Source organism: Protobothrops mucrosquamatus, unplaced genomic scaffold, assembly GCF_001527695.2.
Source record: "Protobothrops mucrosquamatus isolate PMUCROS unplaced genomic scaffold, P.Mucros_1.0 scaffold_280, whole genome shotgun sequence".
In the NCBI taxonomy this organism is placed as follows: domain Eukaryota; kingdom Metazoa; phylum Chordata; class Lepidosauria; order Squamata; family Viperidae; genus Protobothrops; species Protobothrops mucrosquamatus.
Window position 1 is genome coordinate 1,682,665 of NW_015386356.1, and position 19,364 is coordinate 1,702,028.

The 19,364-nt window shown below is 37.7% G+C and overlaps 1 protein-coding gene across 1 annotated transcript in view; it reads right to left on the reverse strand.

Moving 5' to 3' along the window:
• SNX25 (sorting nexin 25) overlaps positions 1-19,364 on the reverse strand; it is a 55,626-nt gene that overhangs the window by 15,974 nt on the left and 20,288 nt on the right. Inside the window, exons 7-11 of the mRNA XM_015831775.1 lie at positions 11,072-11,262; positions 6,603-6,734; positions 4,727-4,996; positions 1,834-1,989; positions 699-830 (exon numbers count right to left, since the gene is read on the reverse strand). Coding sequence (XP_015687261.1) covers positions 699-830; positions 1,834-1,989; positions 4,727-4,996; positions 6,603-6,734; positions 11,072-11,262 — 881 coding nt within the window. The remainder of the gene's footprint in view (positions 1-698; positions 831-1,833; positions 1,990-4,726; positions 4,997-6,602; positions 6,735-11,071; positions 11,263-19,364) is intronic.

The window sequence follows — 19,364 nt, forward strand, 5'->3', positions numbered from 1 at the left end:
TTGGAGCCTCCGGGTGCTCCTCAAGGGAAGCCCTTGAGCCCTTATACTAACTTGTTTATATTTTCACAAGAATTATTGCACATAACAGATTTTGTAGCAAGCTTGTTTTCCATGTATGACAGAAATACAGAAGATTCAAATTGTCTTTTGAAGGTAAGAAACAAATATATTTCTATTTGGCTCTGGATAGGAAATATATAAAGAAATAAAGACTGCATTAGGACTGGCAGACTGTTCAGAAGAGCTCCTTACAATGGGATAATACATATGAAGCACCTGTCTTAGAAACATTCTGGCAGCCATGCTTGTGTGCCATTTTCAGAAGCTGCTTCAATTGTCTCTGTATGCACACAAATGCTGGGATAAACGATAAGCTGTGCCTTTGTATTGCTCTCTGTCTCTCATTTCACACAACTCAAGAAACAAAGTAGGTGTTCTATACAAGTCTTATGTGCATGTTTTTGGTAGCCTTTCCCAAAGTTTTAACAGTAAAACAATAGAATATTGCAGCTTCATTTACCCCTGATGACACCACAGTAGACATGCTATACTTCTTTATGGCTTGTTATTTCTAAACCATGAAACATCCCCTACCTGTACCTCATTCTTAGAGACCTCTGAAGTAAACATTTGACTAGCAAGACTCCATTCATTTAACAGCAGCAGCAGCAGCAAAAAGATGAAAGAAAATGCCATACCTCTCCAGTATTAATGAAGGCTTTCCACATGCCAAGATTTTCACACCAGCAATCTGTTCTTTCAATATGCAATTGAAGGTCACTATGTTCTCGCTCCATCAGACTGATTTCATCTTTCAATTTAGAAACAATCTGCCAAGGGAAAAATATCTGCAGTTGATTTAGATATCAGTGTTAAGCCTTAAACTGATATTGATCAGTAGCAGTTCTCAACAAACCAGTTTATTTAAAGTAATGTTAGTCAACCTCAGCAACTTTATATGATTTCAACTCCTTTGATTCCCTAGCCAGCATAAGTTCACACATCTTAAATTTGCTGAAATCGAGAAACACCAATATGAGCAACAATTCACTCTATATCCAGGGATTGAAACTTGTTTATAATCCCAGACTGTTTTGGTCTATTTTATTCCTAGTTTGTTTTTATGTTCTAAGTCCATTTCCAACCCACAAAGGAGCAAGGCAAATAGTTAAAATGTGGAAAGAAACTAACAAGAAATTGCATACACGCTCTCAAATAAGGTACCTGGCTTAGAATTAGATATCAAGGCAACTGATGTTGCCAATGGCTTTTCTGGCAGATATGTCATTTCGCATCTTTATAATCAGAGACAATATGACCAGAGTGAAAGAAAGAACACACATGTGCACTCCATAGACTTTGATTCAATTTTCTCTCTTTTGTCCAGTGCAGAACAGAACCAAATAGCAAATAACGAAATCTGGCTTTGTGACATAAACAAAAATCTGGGATCTTCATGTTCCAAAACTATTTCCCAACTTGGTCTTTGAAAAAAGGGCTCCTGAAGCTTTAGACATACAATATTCCCAGACTCAGCCACTGGTATTTTGTAAGAGGAGTTCAGGCTAGGAATCAGGATTTGGAGACCAATAAATACAAAACAGACATCAATATAGAAATAATTACCGCACCTACCTGAGGAAATACTGATATTGAATGGATTCCATACATGTTTTAAGATCTTTACAAAGGCAGTAATATATAATCAATAGTAAATGTGAAGACAGGACAGCAACACTTAAATTAACTTTTGAAGGAAAGACCTCTTAAGCAAAACTACCTATTACTCTAAAATACATTGATTGATATGCTTTAAAAAAAATAGCCATCTACCTTTTTGTCAGGTTTTGGTGAACTACAGAGAGAATTTAGAGCTTGTCTCTTATATTCAAGTTTGTCATTTAATAGGCGTAGTTTATTTACAGCATAACTGGCCTGTTCATTAATTTCTGAGCTTCCTCCATCAATAACTTCTTCACAAACTTGTCTCTAGGAAAAACAAAATCATTATCAAGTAATGCAGATTACTAAAAGAGTTTCATGGATGCCTGGCATATTATTATGCAAAGAACACCAAGTGCAAACTAATAATGAAGATATGAAACTAAAATGAGATTTTGATTTAAATCTCTTTGACTTGATGAAAATGTGCCAATTCAGGCAAGTTTCCTTTGGTATGTTTAGTTTCTGAGCAGAGAAAAAAAAATATTAATAAATAAAAATACCCATAATATTTACAAAACTATTCATCAATATTCTTTTTATATTCACAGATGAAAAACATACTTAGGATTTACAGCCTTGTAACTGTATATGGCAAGTCCTTTGCCATAACTTTGCTTATGTTTCTCCTCAAATACAGAAGTCCTGGACCAAGAGAATCAAAGCATTTTCACCAGAAGTGTCATAAAATTTTAGTTCTCATTTTGTTCTCAAAATCAATAGAAAGTGCATTTGTTTTCAAAATGCTGTAGAATACTCAAATGTTTTATATATTATATTCCTACATCTTCTAATACTTTAATACAAGTCACAAGTCTTATATATAGAATTGCAATACTAGAATACTCAACCGGACAATATTTGCTCATTCTACTCTCATTTTGGAACATGGTTTCTAAAATCAGGAGTTCATACAACTTCTAATTATGATAAATGCCATGTACCAAAGAATAGTCGACTGGGAAATGTGCATGAACATTCCACAGTACCTGCGCTAATGCAAGTGTAATAATAGTCTAGCTGGGAACATTGCTATCAGATTAGTCATAACTGAAAGCATCAAGAAGATAAGAAAAAAAATCTTTTTATTTATTTTTACAATTTATAGGCTGCCTCATATCCAATAGGTTTGGTGGCTTACAATTACAATTTTTAAAAAATGCACAAAAAGGAATCATGAAATGCCATAGAAATAATATATACAAAAAGAAAAAAGGGCAACCCCATGTAAATTGTGTTATGGTAACCCATTCATGAGGTAACACTAGGGCACAAGTGATGGTCTGAAGAGCTTCTTGATCAAACAAAGGCCACTGCCACACTAAGCCATTTTGATCACAGCTGCCACCTGCTGGTTGTGCACTAGTCTCGTATGGTGAAGTGCAACCCCATTCCAGACCAGAAAGGACATTTCTCCACAGGCAGGGCCCCCAAATATTTGTAGTCATGCAGTCTTCTCATGATTGAGCCAGAGTCTGGCCTCCCATTCAAACCAACACAGCCTCCAGAAACTGGGACAAGCACTTGACTGATATAGCATCACTTCACTGACACAGAACCAAGAAGCGTAGTTTGGAATCATCAGTATACTGATAATACATGATCCTAACCAACAGATAACCTCACCCAGCAGTTTCATGAGGATGTTAAATGGAAGCAGCAGCACCTATCAAGCCCTGCAGAAACCAATAAATGAATGGCCCTTTCCACCCCATCTCCTTTAGCCCTGACTGAAACTGGCCATAGAAAAAGAAGAGGACCAATGTAAAACAGTGATCTCCTCCCCAAACCTCAAGCCGCTCCAGAAGGATACTGTGATTGACAGTATTAAAAGTCATTGAGAACTCAAGGAGCATGAGAAAAGGCATACTTATCCCAATTCCGGCTACATCAAAGGTCATCCATAAGAGTGTCCAATGCTGGCTGAATAATGTGACTTGGCCTGAAAGCCAAATGAAATGGGTCCAGATAATCAGTCTGCTCTGGAACTGAAGCCCAACCCCATTCTCAACAAACTTTCCTATAGAGGATGATTCGAGAGTGGATGGAAATTGTCCAGAATTGTTGGATTCAGTGATGGCCTCTTGAGGAGAGGGTGTACCTTCAAGACTGCAAAGACAATCCCCTCCATACAGTTATCACTACACGGACCCAATGGCAGGTCACCTCTCAGAAAGCCTTGATCAATGGGGGGAGGGGGGGACATGGATTTAACAACAGGTGGTTGAGCTCACAGATTGGAGGGCCCTGCCCACTTGATTAGGAATCACAGGCAAAAATACATTCCAGGTAACTTTATAAAACTGCCCCAGGCACCCCTGTTGGAATTGTCCAGTTGGAAGCCAACTCCAAATGAATCTGAACCATTTTAACAGTCAAATAGCAAGAATAATCCTCACAATGTTCAAAAATGTTCCTATCACTTATCCCCCCCCTCCAGAGAGCAAGTTACCTTAAATAGGGCCATCAAAGACCAATGTATCGTATTTTATTTTTAAAAAGAAATTTCTAGGAAAAAAGTTAAGGGCAATCATAAGGAAACAGGTTATTTCACTTTAAAAAGTACATATAAATCAGACAGGAAACTATAGTCATCTCTTCAGAAACAAGCTCTCCCAGGCATGGTTCTTCCAAGAATTTCCTGATTTGTTTTCCATAAAACTTCCTTCCTCAAAAAGTAGAGTAAGAGAATCACCTATCTGTGAATGTCATGCTATTCGATTGAGAAAACAGTCTCATTGGCATAATGAGACCATTTAGAACTGGAGTTTTTGGACTTTAAAGAAAATTGAAGCAGAACATAACACGTCTTGGCGTTGAAGATAAAAGATGTTAGTAATTTCACAACAATTACAGTAAAGGCTCTAAAAGAGGAAAAGGTAATTGGAAAATAGTCTAAGATACCTGAAAGTTCCTGAAATACTGTTAAGGGATACTAATAAAGGAAAGAGCTACCTGGACAAAGGGGAAAAAAGGCAGAAAGGCATTTGTAGGCACAACTCACATCATCTTTGTCGTCAGATGCCATCTGGACAGGACTCCTCTCTTCTTTCTTGATCAGCCTCTCATATAAATCACTGACAATGAATGATGGATAGTATCTGTCTTTCAGTGTTTCATAAACATCAGCCTGAATTTTATAAAACACCTCAATGCCCTTGTTACCCACAAGACTCTGTTGTATCTCTTTGTAGAGTATTTTTTCCACAGGAATTTCTCTGCTTTCCACAAAAAAATCCTGATAGATTTGACTCACAAGTTGAGGTATTTCAGCCTGAGAAGAAAGAAAAACATCCATAATCATCAGCAGAAAATAAAATTCCACAGCTAGATACAACCAAAATGAAAGAACAGGCTCAAAATATTGAGGTTCTCCAAAAATTTTCAATGGGTGAGGATGGTCAAGAAACAGCAGATAATGAAAGAAACCAAAGTATATGCTATCATTATTGCCTACAGGTAAAACAGAACTCAAAAACTTTCATACTTTTGCTTTGATGATTGCCAAATACTGATTCTGGATCTGATTACCCTAATTCAATTTTCTGAAGAAGAGTCCCAATTTAATATACTTGTATTTGTATAAAATTGTATCATTCGTAGATTTGGCGGTTTGACTGCTCTTCACCAACCTGTGTCCTCAAATAGTGCAGTGCCCCTAAAAGCACAATGGAAAACAATCTCAGAGTGATGAATTTCATATTCAAATCATTGTCTCTTAACTCAATCAATCTTACAAAGTTATTGTAAGAAGTAGGAACTGGGACATAGAGAATATCACAAATAAATTTAATAGAAGTGTAAATGACAATATCAAATTCACAGCAAAATATATGAATAAACAAAAGATTACAGATATGATACACTAGAGAGTTCATAAAACAAAATCAAATTTTCCACTGAAATGGAAAATTGATATGGTGAACAATTTTCCTGTTATTATTTTTGAAAAATTGGATGAATGTCAGGCATTCACTGCAGATTGTGTAGGAAGGAAAGATATTAACAGCCTTCCCTAACCAGCTATAGTACAGATATGCTGACATGCTGGCTGAGAATTGTACGAGGTACATACGCAACACATCTGGAGGCATCAGGTTAGGAGGATGATCATAATGAGGTCATTTTAAATTAAACAGCAAAATAATATTCATAAAACACAACTCAGTTCTCTGTTTTAGAATTAAAATGTAGCAAGGAACAAAAAAGATGCAACTATAAAATTTTGGGTTTGAATTCCAGTCTCCATTAACACCCACGATTCAACCCTCAGATACCATAGCTTACATTTTCAGTACCTCATTTTCTTAATTCTTTCTTCTTTTCATATGATAGGTGAGTCTGAGATCTGTCCTCTATATCATCCCATCAAAGAAATGATTTATGTACTAAAGCAACTGCCATTTATGAGCTGCATTAAAAAAACCCCTAAAGGGCCTTTTTCCACTTGCATATAAACATCGCACCAACATATTCTGGCAACACTGTTTTTCTGCCATATCCCCACATTGTTGCCGTTGTATAGCCCAAGGATGAGATACTTTAAGTTGTTCTCAAATGGGCTTGTAGTGTTTTCTCTCTTATTCCAATATGATCCAAGGGCAGCACAAGGATACAAAATCTGCTAGGCCATCTGTCACCTATTTGCTTGGAGAGAAGTCACTGTAGGAAATTGAAACAAGGCAATAGAGACAGGATAGAGATTGACAATGAGCATGCCAACAGTTCATGCCTGTTTTGAATTTTTGCCAATTCAAACATAGCACAAATTCAGCAACGGGAAAGGCCTTTAAGTATTTTGGTGCAACACTTACAAACTAAATTTTGCCACAATAAAGACTAAATTTCAGTAACCACACTTGTCATACTTATTCATGTACCTTATTAGCATTCTTCAAGTATTCTACAGATTCCCAATAGCTGATCAGAACCCTCTTATCCATTCTTTCCATGTATATTTGAAAGTGCTCTCTGTAGGATGGATTACACAATATATCTTCAAACTGAAGTATCTGAGAGGTAGGAATGAATAACATTATGACAATTAACTATTTATAAGCAAGCCGACTGGTTACAATCTCTATTACGTGGAATAAACCCACATGCCATTACTTAGTGAAGGCTGCAAGGAGCAGTAAGAATTTGTTGAAGATCCCGAAAGCTTTTTTGTGCCTCACAGATTTTATAATACCCTACCCTATAAGCTCAACATTCTTCTAAAAACATGCCATGCTGTTAGAGCAGAAAAATATTCCCTTCAATCCAAAAGAGCTCCTTATAGTGTACGTGAGAATCTGCATATTTCAACAAATTCATGTTCTTTTGATTAGAAGCTCTGATAGTATAAGTAGTTGCATTTCAGCTTTTTTTCCAATTTTAATAAAAATACAATAATATAAACATTCAGAAAATAGGAAGATAATGCAGAAGTTCCCCATACATGCTGTGGAGAGGTGTAAAAAGATTGCAGTCATAATTGGCAGGCTAGTTGTATTACTCTCAAATTAGATATTCTACACAAATAATGCCCATTTTTGAAACAGTATCTCATAGACTAAGTCCTAATAGTTGTGGCACGAGCATAAGCTTAATGTCCTTTAGGATATGAGTTTTATCTTCTTTGTGTCTTAAAATGTGCAATTTATCCATATATTGAAGTCTGATGATATAAGACATAGCAGCATGCAGAGTATTTCCATTTTCTTTGATGTTTCAAATAGTGCTACATGGACAATGTGGCACAAACTGCACTACTAGCAATATGGCAGTTTTGGCCACTTTTCTTCATAAATATCACTGAATTCATTAAGATCTGCTATCTAACAAATTAAATTTGAAAGGACTCTGGAAACATGTGAAAGGGGCACTATGCCCTTTCACTGTGATATGAATGAATAATTTCCTTAAAGCATTAAAGTAGCCATGTCCTCTGGAAGGCTTGCTGTCATCGCCCTATCAGAGCCTGGTTTGGAGTAGGAGTTGGAACCGGGACAATCCAATGGGCATGGCACGTCTCCCTTGGAATGTTTGGAGAGGCTAGGGGCTGAGGATGATGCTATCCCAGGTCCCTCATACATTGGGGGAGGTGGTTGACCGGACAGAGAGCTGCCTGCCTTCATAGACAGAGGGGAGGATCGGCTGCAGATAGGCAGTGATGTTGATAAACAGCAGATCCCTGCTGATGAGGAACAGCTGCCTCCCCCATTCAATCCAAGGGCATGGAGAGTAGAGCAGAGGCAAGCTCAAAGGAGGGTTGCAATGCTACTTGGGAGAAGATTGCCCCCACCCCTCCTCACAAGAAACACCTGGCGTGGATTGATTTCAAGAGAAGTGGGGGTGGGGGTGTAGTTTGTCTTTGTTTGTTTTGGCTTAACTCCCCCGGCTTTGACTCATGCTCTTGCTGGTGCCTTGCCTTTGACTTGCAGACTGCCTTTGGACTTGCTTTACTCTATGGACTTGGCTTGTCCTTTGTACCTGGATTCTGGACATTGCCCCGTGAGTTCGCACCTTCTTTTTGGACTTTCTTTGTTGTTTTCTGGCTTTGGGGGACTGAGGGTGGCTGCCTTCTGGGTAGTGTAGAGTGGAGCCTTACTGGCCACTGTAGGGCCGGTTGTTCTGGCATTTAATCAGAGCAATAAAGGATGCCTGCCTCTGCCTCGGCAACCTGGATCATAACATTTGCATGCTTGCCTTGAATATGCTCTGTATATGACTGACATTTCTTGAGTTGCACCAAGTACAAAACCCTCCCCAAGGTAGAAAAGCCAGCAATGGTTTTACCTAGAAATGAACTGCAAGAGTCAAAAACATACCTTTAAAAATTAGTATCTGCATTTTTAGTTTGCAGAGTTTCCTGCAGAGAGCCAATTTAGTGTAGTGGTTAAGGCACCAGGCTAGAATTCAAGAGATGGTAAATTCTAGTCCCACCTTGGACATGAAGGTAGCTGGGTGACCTTGGGCCAGTAACTTTCTCTCAGCCCTATGAAGGAGGCAATGGCAACCCACTTCTGAAAAATCTTGCCAACAAAACAGCAGGGACTAGTCTAGACAATCACCAGAAGTCAATACCAACTGAAAGGCACAAAATAAAAAGAGTTTCCTACATTTTCCTGCTCCCATACTACCAAGCACCAGGAAAGAAGCAAGACCTCCCAATTAGTTTTCAAAGACAATGTGAACTTGATTCTTCCAACCTTTTCTCAATCTTGAAAAAGCCTGGAAAACCTTGAAATGTAATACGCACCAAGCTCTACAAGAATGAAATTCAATGTGCAGTAACATCAAGCCCCAAAGAAAGTATAAGCATCAGTGGCAAGAAAAATGCCAAACCTTTGTCTATAAACTAAAACATTTATTTCAGTCCCTGAAGTTAGAATCTTAAGATTTTTACACCTCTGAATCTCTTAACATTTAGGTAAGTACAGAAACTGATTCTGGAATCTTGGCTTGGATATGCCATTTCCATACTTTTTTTTTCAATAGACTACATGGCAGAGCAACATCTTTTTTCCCCATCTCAAATTTTGGATCGCCCCCCCAAAGATAGTAATCTTCTATGTTTTAGATGCAACATAAAGATGAAAATGTAGCACCATTTCTTTGGGAAAAGCTCTGGTGGTACAGTGGTTAAACTGCAGTATTGCAGGCAAATTCTGCCCACATCTTGGAGTTTGATCCTGACAGGGCTCAAGGTTGACTCCGCTTTCCATCCTTCTGAGGTCAGTAAAATGAAGACCCAGAAAAATAATAAAAATAATAATAAATAATAAAAATTATAAAAATAATGCTTCAACACTATAAACTAAGGCTTTTCAACCAGTGGTACGGGTACCACCTGTGGTACATTGGCACCTGGCAGGTGGTACACGACCATCCTAGAAAAGTGGTAGCGGGGGAGGGGAATGAGCTGAACCAGTGGCAGCACCGCACAAGCCTGAGCGAGAGACGGCTGGAGCTGCAGGGCTGTCAGGGCTCAGTGGAAGCACCAGGATCAGCGCCAGGCTCCAGCTGGAAAGCAGCACTGATCCTGGCGCTTTTGCTGAGCCCTGAAGAAGTGCCGATCAGCTGGAATGTTGCAGCATCTCCAGGGTCTTGTGATGTACATTCAGATGCTTGGCAACTGATTCCTATTTATGACGGTCACAGTGTCCCAGGGTCATGTGAAGTGACCAAAACCTGCTGCAACCACCCAGCAGATGGGGGGAGAATAAAAACCAAACAACCCCCCCACCCCACCTCCACTGCCAATCCTCAACAGAAATGCTCACAGCAATGAAAACCTCGAACAGGAGGAAGAGCGCGGCCGGGTGGGCAGGCAGGTGTCTTGCTTGGCTGTGGCTTGGGGGGCACTTTTTTCAGTGCCATTGTAACTTTGAACAGTTACTAAGCGAACTGTTGTAAGTCGAGGACTACCTGTACTTTATCACTTTTTTCCTTTTTTTTTTTTTGGTCATCACGTTTTTGACACCTTGCTAGGCGACTGGTGGTACTCGGATGTTGCCATATCCTAAAAGTGGTACAATGGGTGAAACGGTTGAAAATCCCTGCTATAAACTATCCAGAGAGTTTTGTAAAGCACAATGGTTGTGGTGGTGGTGGTGAGGGACTACAGTATATATAAGCCTAATGCTATTGTATCCTTCAAATTCTACAAATGCCACTTCTCCATCCATCTTGCCTCCTTTACTGATTTATATAGGGGCCTCCAAATAAGTGTACTTTTTCTTCTGACTGGTTCCACCAAAACTTTTCATTCCCCCAGAAAAAAATTAGTAAAGAAAAAAACAGAACAGTTTTTAGAAAAATGAATCTCTGTCTCTGTTGTTCTCCAGATAATTTTAGGCAGGCCTTCTATTCTGTTCTCTCATGCGTTTTAGAAAACATGCTAGTTCTGGACCAGCTCTACTGCACACACTAATATGTCTCTTGAGAGTCATGGCAAAAATGTTCAGCAATGGCTTAACTTCTGAACTGTTTGTAGGCACGCAAACAAGTCCCTTCTGATTATTCTTTTAGACAATGCATGAGCTATAACAAGGCAACCTTTTCTCACATTGATCACTCTTACGGGAAGTTTGCATCATAAGAACTATACATGCCATAGCACTTTTCAGTGGCAATTGCATGCTTAGTAGAAACTGGAGTAAGTGCTGGTTGAGAAAAAAGTGCAGTGCTGACTCCCCCAATCAGTCTAAATGCTTCTAATTTTGTTGAGTATTACAGGGAGGAGGCATAGTACAATCACTACTTAGCTGTTAAAATTAAAATCCAAATACTCTGCATGTGGCAACTCACTCATTCCCTCTACTCCATGTCTCAGCCAGCCCCACCTCAAACAAAGCTTTCTTACCTTTTGGCTCTGAGGACCTTCACTATCTTCAAAAATACCATCTTCTGGTTGGTCATAAGCAGGGCCTCCCAGAAGTCGTATGCGTTTTTCACATTGTTTTTTTGCTACTGTTAGTTGATTAATATATCTTTTCATGTTTCTGGCCCTCAAATGATCTGCTTTCATTGCAGCCGTCTCTTTAACCTTGTTCTCTGTAGTAAAATTAAATGTCTGGTATTAAAAAGATTAATAAATATAGACTACATTTTAATCCATATAGCAGTAAAACCTACTTAAAATCACAGTGCATAGAATTCTTTATGAAATTCATTATGAAATGCATATTGAAAATATTACATACTGCAGTCCATCCATAAAAGTAGGCTGGCTTGGTCGCTCAACAGCGAGACACTGGTGAAGCAGGTACAGCAGTGCCTGCATTTTCTGCATCTCATGAGAAAAGTACTTCTTTCTTCCCCTGTCCTTAGCACTTTCTATAGAGGGACGATCGAGAGCATCCTATTATATTGCATTACAGTCTGGTTTGGAAGCATCACTGCTTCAGACAAGAAGGCGGTGCAGAGATTGGTGAGGATGGCAGAAAAGATTATTGGCAGTTCAGTCCCTTCTATCCAGGACATAGCATATAAGCATTGCTTGAGAAGGGTCCGAAGCAGAACATCCAGATTCAGTCACAGTTTTGTTCCATACAATATCAACCTTGAAAACTCTCAAGCTTCCTCTTTTCACTATGTATTCAAGATGGACAGTGATTAATATTTATATGTATTTATATGTAAGGGTATAGGTATATACATATGCATGTATATAGCATGTTTATATGGATGATATATATGTTTATAGTTTTGAGAGCAGGCAACAGAATTTCATTTTTAATGTGTGCCAGTGTGCCCAGAGTAAAAAATGACAATAAAGGTTATCTTACATAAGATAACATAGGTATTTGCTTCTAAATGAGGTCACTTAGATGATTTAGCAATTAATTCTATATTCTGGGTTGAGTAAAACTTCCTCAGATTAGGGGAAGCAATGTCAACAATCCTGGTTAATTATCAATGATAAATCTGAATTATCTCCAGCAAACAAGCCAAAAAGATTTATAAGAGTTCTAGTTTTCCTTTATTTTTTGATCTTAATAAAATCCAAATTATGTATCCTAGCTAGTAAAATCTGGAGGAAAAACAGTACTTTTTATTAACATTACAGCAATGTATTGCTCACAAAAGCATATATACAAATGTATAATCAATCATTCTCTTCATATATTTTAGTGTAGCCTTTGTGCTCCCAAATGAAGCATCTTTTTTTTAATAATCGCTAATTTCCCTATAATTTACTCTAAAAAAATCCCCACAAACCACTTTTTAACATACCAGTGAAAGGGAATGAAAAGATAATAGGTAAAAAAACCAAGAAGGCTGCCTCTACAAATAAATTATCTTGACTGTAAATGATGCTTCCATAGCAACTATTCAAAATAGCTGAAGGAAATTGCTGTATTTCAGGCCACTCTAAACCTGAATATTAAAAAAATCAGACAACTAGTTTTTTCCACATAATCATACATAATCACACTATATCAACCTAAGGTGCAGGTTTTATATTTATCAGCAAATAACAATCTTGCTGTATTAGAATATGCATAAAATGTTTAATCTTGTCAGATGGAAATATATGTAATTTAAACATTTTAGTTTAGCTGTTGCAAACTTTGAAGCTGAAAAAAAAACATAAGAGCAAAAGATAGAACTGTTCATTCGAATAAGCTTTGTATACATCAGGTTTGAGGCCACTCAATAATTCTGTTTTTTTTAACTCAAATAGCTTAAGATGATACTTTCAGAACAATGAAAATACAGACCTGATCTATATATTACATTGAGAAACCAAACGTAATTCTTAAAGTGATTGGCGAGGCTGGTTAAATAGCATTCAAAATATTAATAAAGTATCATATATGTTGTGAAAATTCTTTTTTCAAATCCTGGATTCCTTCCACCAATTCAGTGATAGTTCCCAGCAAGAACCACAACAAATAATTGCAGACTAGCAATTATCCTTTTTTCAGAGCAGTGCATGAACTAATGCAAAATACCGATTACATAGTAGTCAATTAAAATTGCATTAGTTGCTTAATATACAAACTCTGAGGTCATAGCATAACATTACTACTACCTACAGTATTTGGTAGCAATGGGTAAGAGTTCATAAATATAAATTCCACCGAATGCTTGCAGTAATACCCCCATGGTTTTTCATCATGACTGATTACAACACCCATGTCAAAATCAGTGATTCAAATTTGAATTATCTATGGGTTCAGCCATTCCATCACATGTGTGCATCTTAGAAGAATGAACCCTGTATTAAAAATTACAAAAAAGTTAAATTTTCCAGGTCAACTATCCCTGAAGCAGTTGATCTTCAGTCTAATCTGAAACGGTTTCTCAATTGCAGGGCCTTTAAGATGTGTCGACTTCAACTCTCAGAATTCCCCAGCCAGCATGGAAGCTGAAATCCACACATTTGAGAAGCACTTCCATTTTATTGTTCATTTTATCCTTTTTGACAAATGTAAGAGAATCCCTATCTCAATTTACAGGAAATCATTTGGGAAGAAAATCTCATCTTCCTATTATTTATTATTTATTTAGATTTGTATGTTGCCCATCTTGCCTACAGACATTAAATTATGGGACTTTATTCCTTTCTCTGAAGAAATAGCAGACTTTAAAAGGGATTTCTTTATTTTTTTTATGCTGGATGGGTGCTTTGGATATTCAGAAACCAGTGATTGGTTGAATCAGAGAGGATCCATGGTTGAATGGATAGTTCTTTGCAAGCTTCTCCAGCAAATAAAGCTTTCTAATGACCATGATGGCTAATAATTGCCACCCAGAGTCATTTCAATACGAGATGGGCAGCAAATAAATTTAATAAAATAATAAATAAGCCTCATAAACTTAAGTTGAATGCTCAGTCTAAAAAGTGTATACATTTGTTGAAAATTTGTGTTCATGAACAATGTACATCTATAATTAGTTGTAGTGAAGTTAAGGAATATATTAAAGAGGGAACTGTATCAACGATCAATAAATGTATTCAATTGTCATACTGTGCTTTTCTGTGACTGTGCCCATCAGGCACAAAGATCCCAAAAGCAGGAAAATAAATTCTGTCTTCCTGCTCTTCTACTATTTCCAAGACTCAATTATTTCATTTTTGGCTAGCTGAGCTGGTAATAATGATCGATCAGATTTTTGTTATAAGTCAGATTCAATCTGAGTGAAAACCAAGGACTGTTGCATTCTGCAATTCATTCTTGGAGATTTTTAGAATACATGATCACAGTGAAAGAAGCAATGGTTTTGGTATCAATTTATCCCATGCAAGTACTAATCAGCTCTGATCATCCTTCTTAGATGCTGAGTTGACACACAGTCAGCCTCTTGCTGTCACTTATTTAAACAGGAAGGCATAGCATCTCTCTTAAGGGTGATAAAATACTACATTTCCCTAAGGGTACCAGTACTGAAGGTTTAGCAGGTTTAATTCTTAATCAGAATTTGAAATTACTTTGGTTTAAAAAACCCTCATTAAGAGAAAACCCAGGTTAGATTTTTAGGCCAGGGCAAATGCACCATGTTAGTAAAGAAGAGAGGGGATACGTCAGCCTTATGAGGCAGTCCAGACAAGAAGCACGCCTAGAAGTAGTAGTTCTAATTTTGGTGTAAGTTTAATTAACGGAATCCTGCTAGCGTAAAAGGACCTCTCTCCCTCATCTTTACAGTCCAAAAAATGCCTAGGTTCCCTTCTGAGATGTTTGCTATACTCCATTCTTTTTGTAGACTAAGCTACCCTTATCTGTCTAGTTTATGGCTCTTCCACCTATCTCCTAAGGTCATTCCTACCACCATTAAAGGATGCTACAAAAAAAGGAAGGGGGATAGTAATCAACAGTTAACTTTTAACCATATTATGAAATCAAGTGACTACCGGCATTAGCTCAGTATAGTTAATCCATGGAAATCATGTGCCAAAGGTTTTAAAAAGGGATGACTTCACGATTATTGTTGTCTCTCTAAAAAATACATGCTGGCCTTCCTTAAATTTGTTTCAAAGAAATGAGGAAAATGGCATAATTAATTACAGAGCTGTGGAAAAAATTAGAAGTCTGGTAGCACCTTTACCATTTGTATGTTAGAGCAGGAGTCCCCAACCTATGGGCTGTGATACACTATGGGCTGCGGCCTCTTGGCCAGCGGGCCATGGGCAATGGCTGGCCGGTGCAAGCACGCGTACGCTCCCCCCCACTCGTACTACAGCCCGTGGCCTGTTTGCACATGCACGAACGGGACCACTAACAGGGGCGAGTCTGTGCGGCCCGTTTTTACATGCGCAAATGGGACTGGCTAGCGCCAGGCGGGTGTGTGTGGCCCGTTTGCACATACACCAAACAGGGCTGCTAGTGCCAGGGCGGTGTGTGCGGCCCCATTTGCATGTGCACACCAATTTAGAAGCTGCTCTCCTTCCCTCTGAGCCATGAGCACGGAAAGGTTGGAGACCTCTGTGTTAGAGCACCTCTGATAAGATTGGAACAGCTCATTCCAAAATCAGATTAATTCTCTTTCCATCTGCCTCTGCCAGCTCAGGTTAAAACAAGTGAAACACTTAATAGGCTTGTTCTACAAATGCATGGTACAACTTTACAAAATAGGGGATATACATTGCTATAACTCTAATACATTGTCATCCAAAAATCTATTTTTCCTAATAGAAATGATGCAAAAATGGTAAAATATGATAAAATAGCTAAAAAAATCAGAATTAAAATTGGCAATGCTTTGCTACCCATACCAACCTGTAAGCTTCTTATGCCCACGGAATTGTGTGCTTTCCCATAGCAGCTTAAAAGCTACACATACATTACCTATCCACATGGAAATGTTTAAGGGGCAGAAAGCTGTTTAATATATAATTTAACATATGATTAACAGAGACACTAACTGATACTACTGTATTTACTTGAACTGAAATCTCTTTAAGTAGAGGTGGGAACAAACCCTTCTGAAAAAGAAATGTTCACTAATGGAGTGTTTGTTCAAATTTTGAAAGAGACGACTAACCTCATGCTGAAAAGTACAGCAAACAGGTACTCCTAATGGCCCACGACCAAGTAGGTGAAAGAAGAAAGCACTTGGTAGGCTAATATGTAAGAATACCACCATTCTTTTAAAGTCTTTCCATTCTCCCTCTTCTTTCTGAATGAGCTTAAAACTAAAACTTTGTGCAATAGCATATATTTATGAGATAAAATGATTGATATTTTATCACATGGTGCTTGTTTCTGATACAATGTCAGTGCATGAGCCTATTATTCAGCTCAGACCTAAAACCAAAATACTCATTGTAACCACATGTATTATGGCTTATTAGTCCAGAAACACATTAAACCCAATATATCTTATAACCAACTTGCTTCTCCAGTTTCACATGTTTTCCATGTGGACAAAAAGCAGACTGGGCTGATTCCAATCAAAGATAAAGCAAACAATCCTCTAGCAATATCTAGTAATATATAATTAACATTGAATTGTGGGAATTATAATGAAACCTTTTCTCTCCTGACCAAATATAAAATATCCTACAAGTCAAGAAGCATTATTTTAAAAATTTACATACTGATCATTAAAATATATTTAAGTGGAGGGGAGGGCAAATGTTGTGAACTAAAACTGTCATCATACTCTATTCTGGATCCAGGCAACCGTGGTTAGAATTAAAAAGCAAAAGCATTTGCACGAGGGCCAAGGGAAGACAGAAAGATGAAAGTTTCACAATGCAAGTTTATCTTTTTTATAAGTGCACTACGCATGACACACTTGTATGAAGTGGACAGGGCTTGCAATGGAAATCCAGCAATGCTGTCTTGTCATTCTGAAACAAATCTGAAAGCTTCTGCAGGTATTGATGTTTAGAGAGCTGTCACAGTCAAGTTGGTCTCAATAAGAGATGACTACCTTGAAGAAGTAACAGCACAATCAGCTATCCTGTCACTGTCTTCTAGAATCCCCAGAACTAGGTGTCTAAAAGTGTAAGTTATGTTTTCAGAACAGCCAATATGAAGCCTAATTACAGTCAGAGACTAATTTAATAAACAAACCATATTATCTTTCAAAGTCCCATTACTTCATCCAAATAAAGCACATGAAAAGATGTTTCCTCTGCAATGAAAGCTAGCTCCTGGTTTGTCTTTTTTTTAAATAGAAGAGAATATCCAGGGTGTGTGATTTTTCAATAACACCTATAATGATTTCATAGAACATTGGAATTGAGGGAAAATTCAATTTCCTGTCAAAGAAAGAGAGATGCACTCAGATTGAAAAGCTACATAGAAAAGCTCTGTGATATTTATGCTATGTCCAGCATTTCATTCTCATCATCCTGCACAAATTCAATAAGGATTAGGTGTCAGCTTGTCAGAATGCCATTTCTGGCAGAATGTTTAGCCAAGGATATAGGAAAGCAACATCTGAAGCTGAAATCATTTTGCAGGGAAGAGGAATTATCTCTTTGCTTTTTTTTTTTTTTTTTTTTTTTGGGGGGGGGAGATATATTAACCAAAAAGGGCACTTAAGGGAAAGTGTGTAGTAGCAATGCTTACCAGTCATGATGCTGGAGAGCAGAAGGAAAAGAAGCACTTGCCTCTACCCTTATTTTAACTCTCACCAACTGGTCACTGTAGAAACAGCAGAATGTAGTTGCTGTGCTTACCTTTTTTTCTCCTCTCCTCTCATCATTTCATCTCTTGTATATTTTTCTTTCAGATTGCAAAGGAAAATATTGTATTTGTAAGCTACTGTCAGAGCCTTTTTGATTCAAGACTGAAGTAAAAATAATCCAACCATCATTCATACATATTCATGATATTTAAAAAAATTAGTAATGACATTGAAAAAAATATTTTGTAACTCCAACATACAGATCTAGAACCCAAAGTAGAGAATATATGTAGCTGGGCTCTTACTATTACCTGAACTTGATAGTTGTTACAGATATTTTATTACCCAGCTAGGTAACATCGCCATATCAATCTGTGTATCATCTTCCATGCCTGTTTCCCATGATGTTATCTAACCGGGTAATCAAACTTCTGCAGGAAATCCAACAGGCCCAGAAAATGGCAAGAACCCAGCATGACTATCTGTGGTGATCTCATAACAGAGTTACTACTAATGTTTAATAGGTAGTGCCACTCATGAAAGGATTAGTCTTGCTGTTTTTTCCTGGAGGATTATCATCAGCCCCACTAAGACCCTTAGGTAGCTGGAATGTTGAAAGAAATGAGCCATCCACTTAAGACCCACTCCCACCAAGACCACTGAAATCACACCAATTCCCTGCAGACAGATACTAGATTAACCTCTACCTTACACAGCACCCAAAACAACAGCATTATTCAACAGCAATAAAAGAAATTACTCCTCAAGCACTTCAGCTAGTTTTGTCAACATAATTAGTTCTGACATATTTTAAAGACAGTCTGCTAAATGATGTAAAGCAAAGGGCCAAGGCATAGCATAACAACATTAAAGTTATACAAGCAGTTTCAGCACAACGTGAGGAATTAGGATCAGATTAGTTACTTTGAACCTATCCTGTATTCCTATCCTGTTCCAAAGATATAATCAGATCAGAGAGGCCTGGAGGTAAAATGTGCCTACATTTATACTGCATTAGTGATATAGTTTTTTATCCATTGAAATAAACAATGAAAACCCGAAAACATGGAGGGAACCGCAAAATACTAATTTTGGGATTACATCATGCCCAATTAGTTTTATTGCCTTGAATGAAAAGTATAAATCATTTCAAATAAAGTACCAATCTTTGTGCAGGCTGACTTTTGTATATAGTATATGGAATAGCTGCTTCCTTTAAAACCCCTTGCATTAACCCTAGAGATTCCTAAAAATGTACTGTAGGAGTTTTAGTTTGTCCCAGAAAAAAATTGAAAACCTCTTTTAGAAAAATTAAAGTTGCTGCAGAATTCTGCTTGCAAATTTGATCAAGATAGGAATTTGATCAAGACCAGGAAGTATCTAAAGCAAAATTTCTGGGAGATCACTTCAACTTCAATGTGGTAGCCTTCTTGATGTGTGATATGCCTGATAGAAATGGGACCATAATGCACCCTAGTCTTCCTCTATTAAGTCTTTTTCTACTTATCGACCCATTCAGATACTTTGCAAAAGGGAAGCAACAGAGAACCCAATCTGTTCACAGTAAGCCT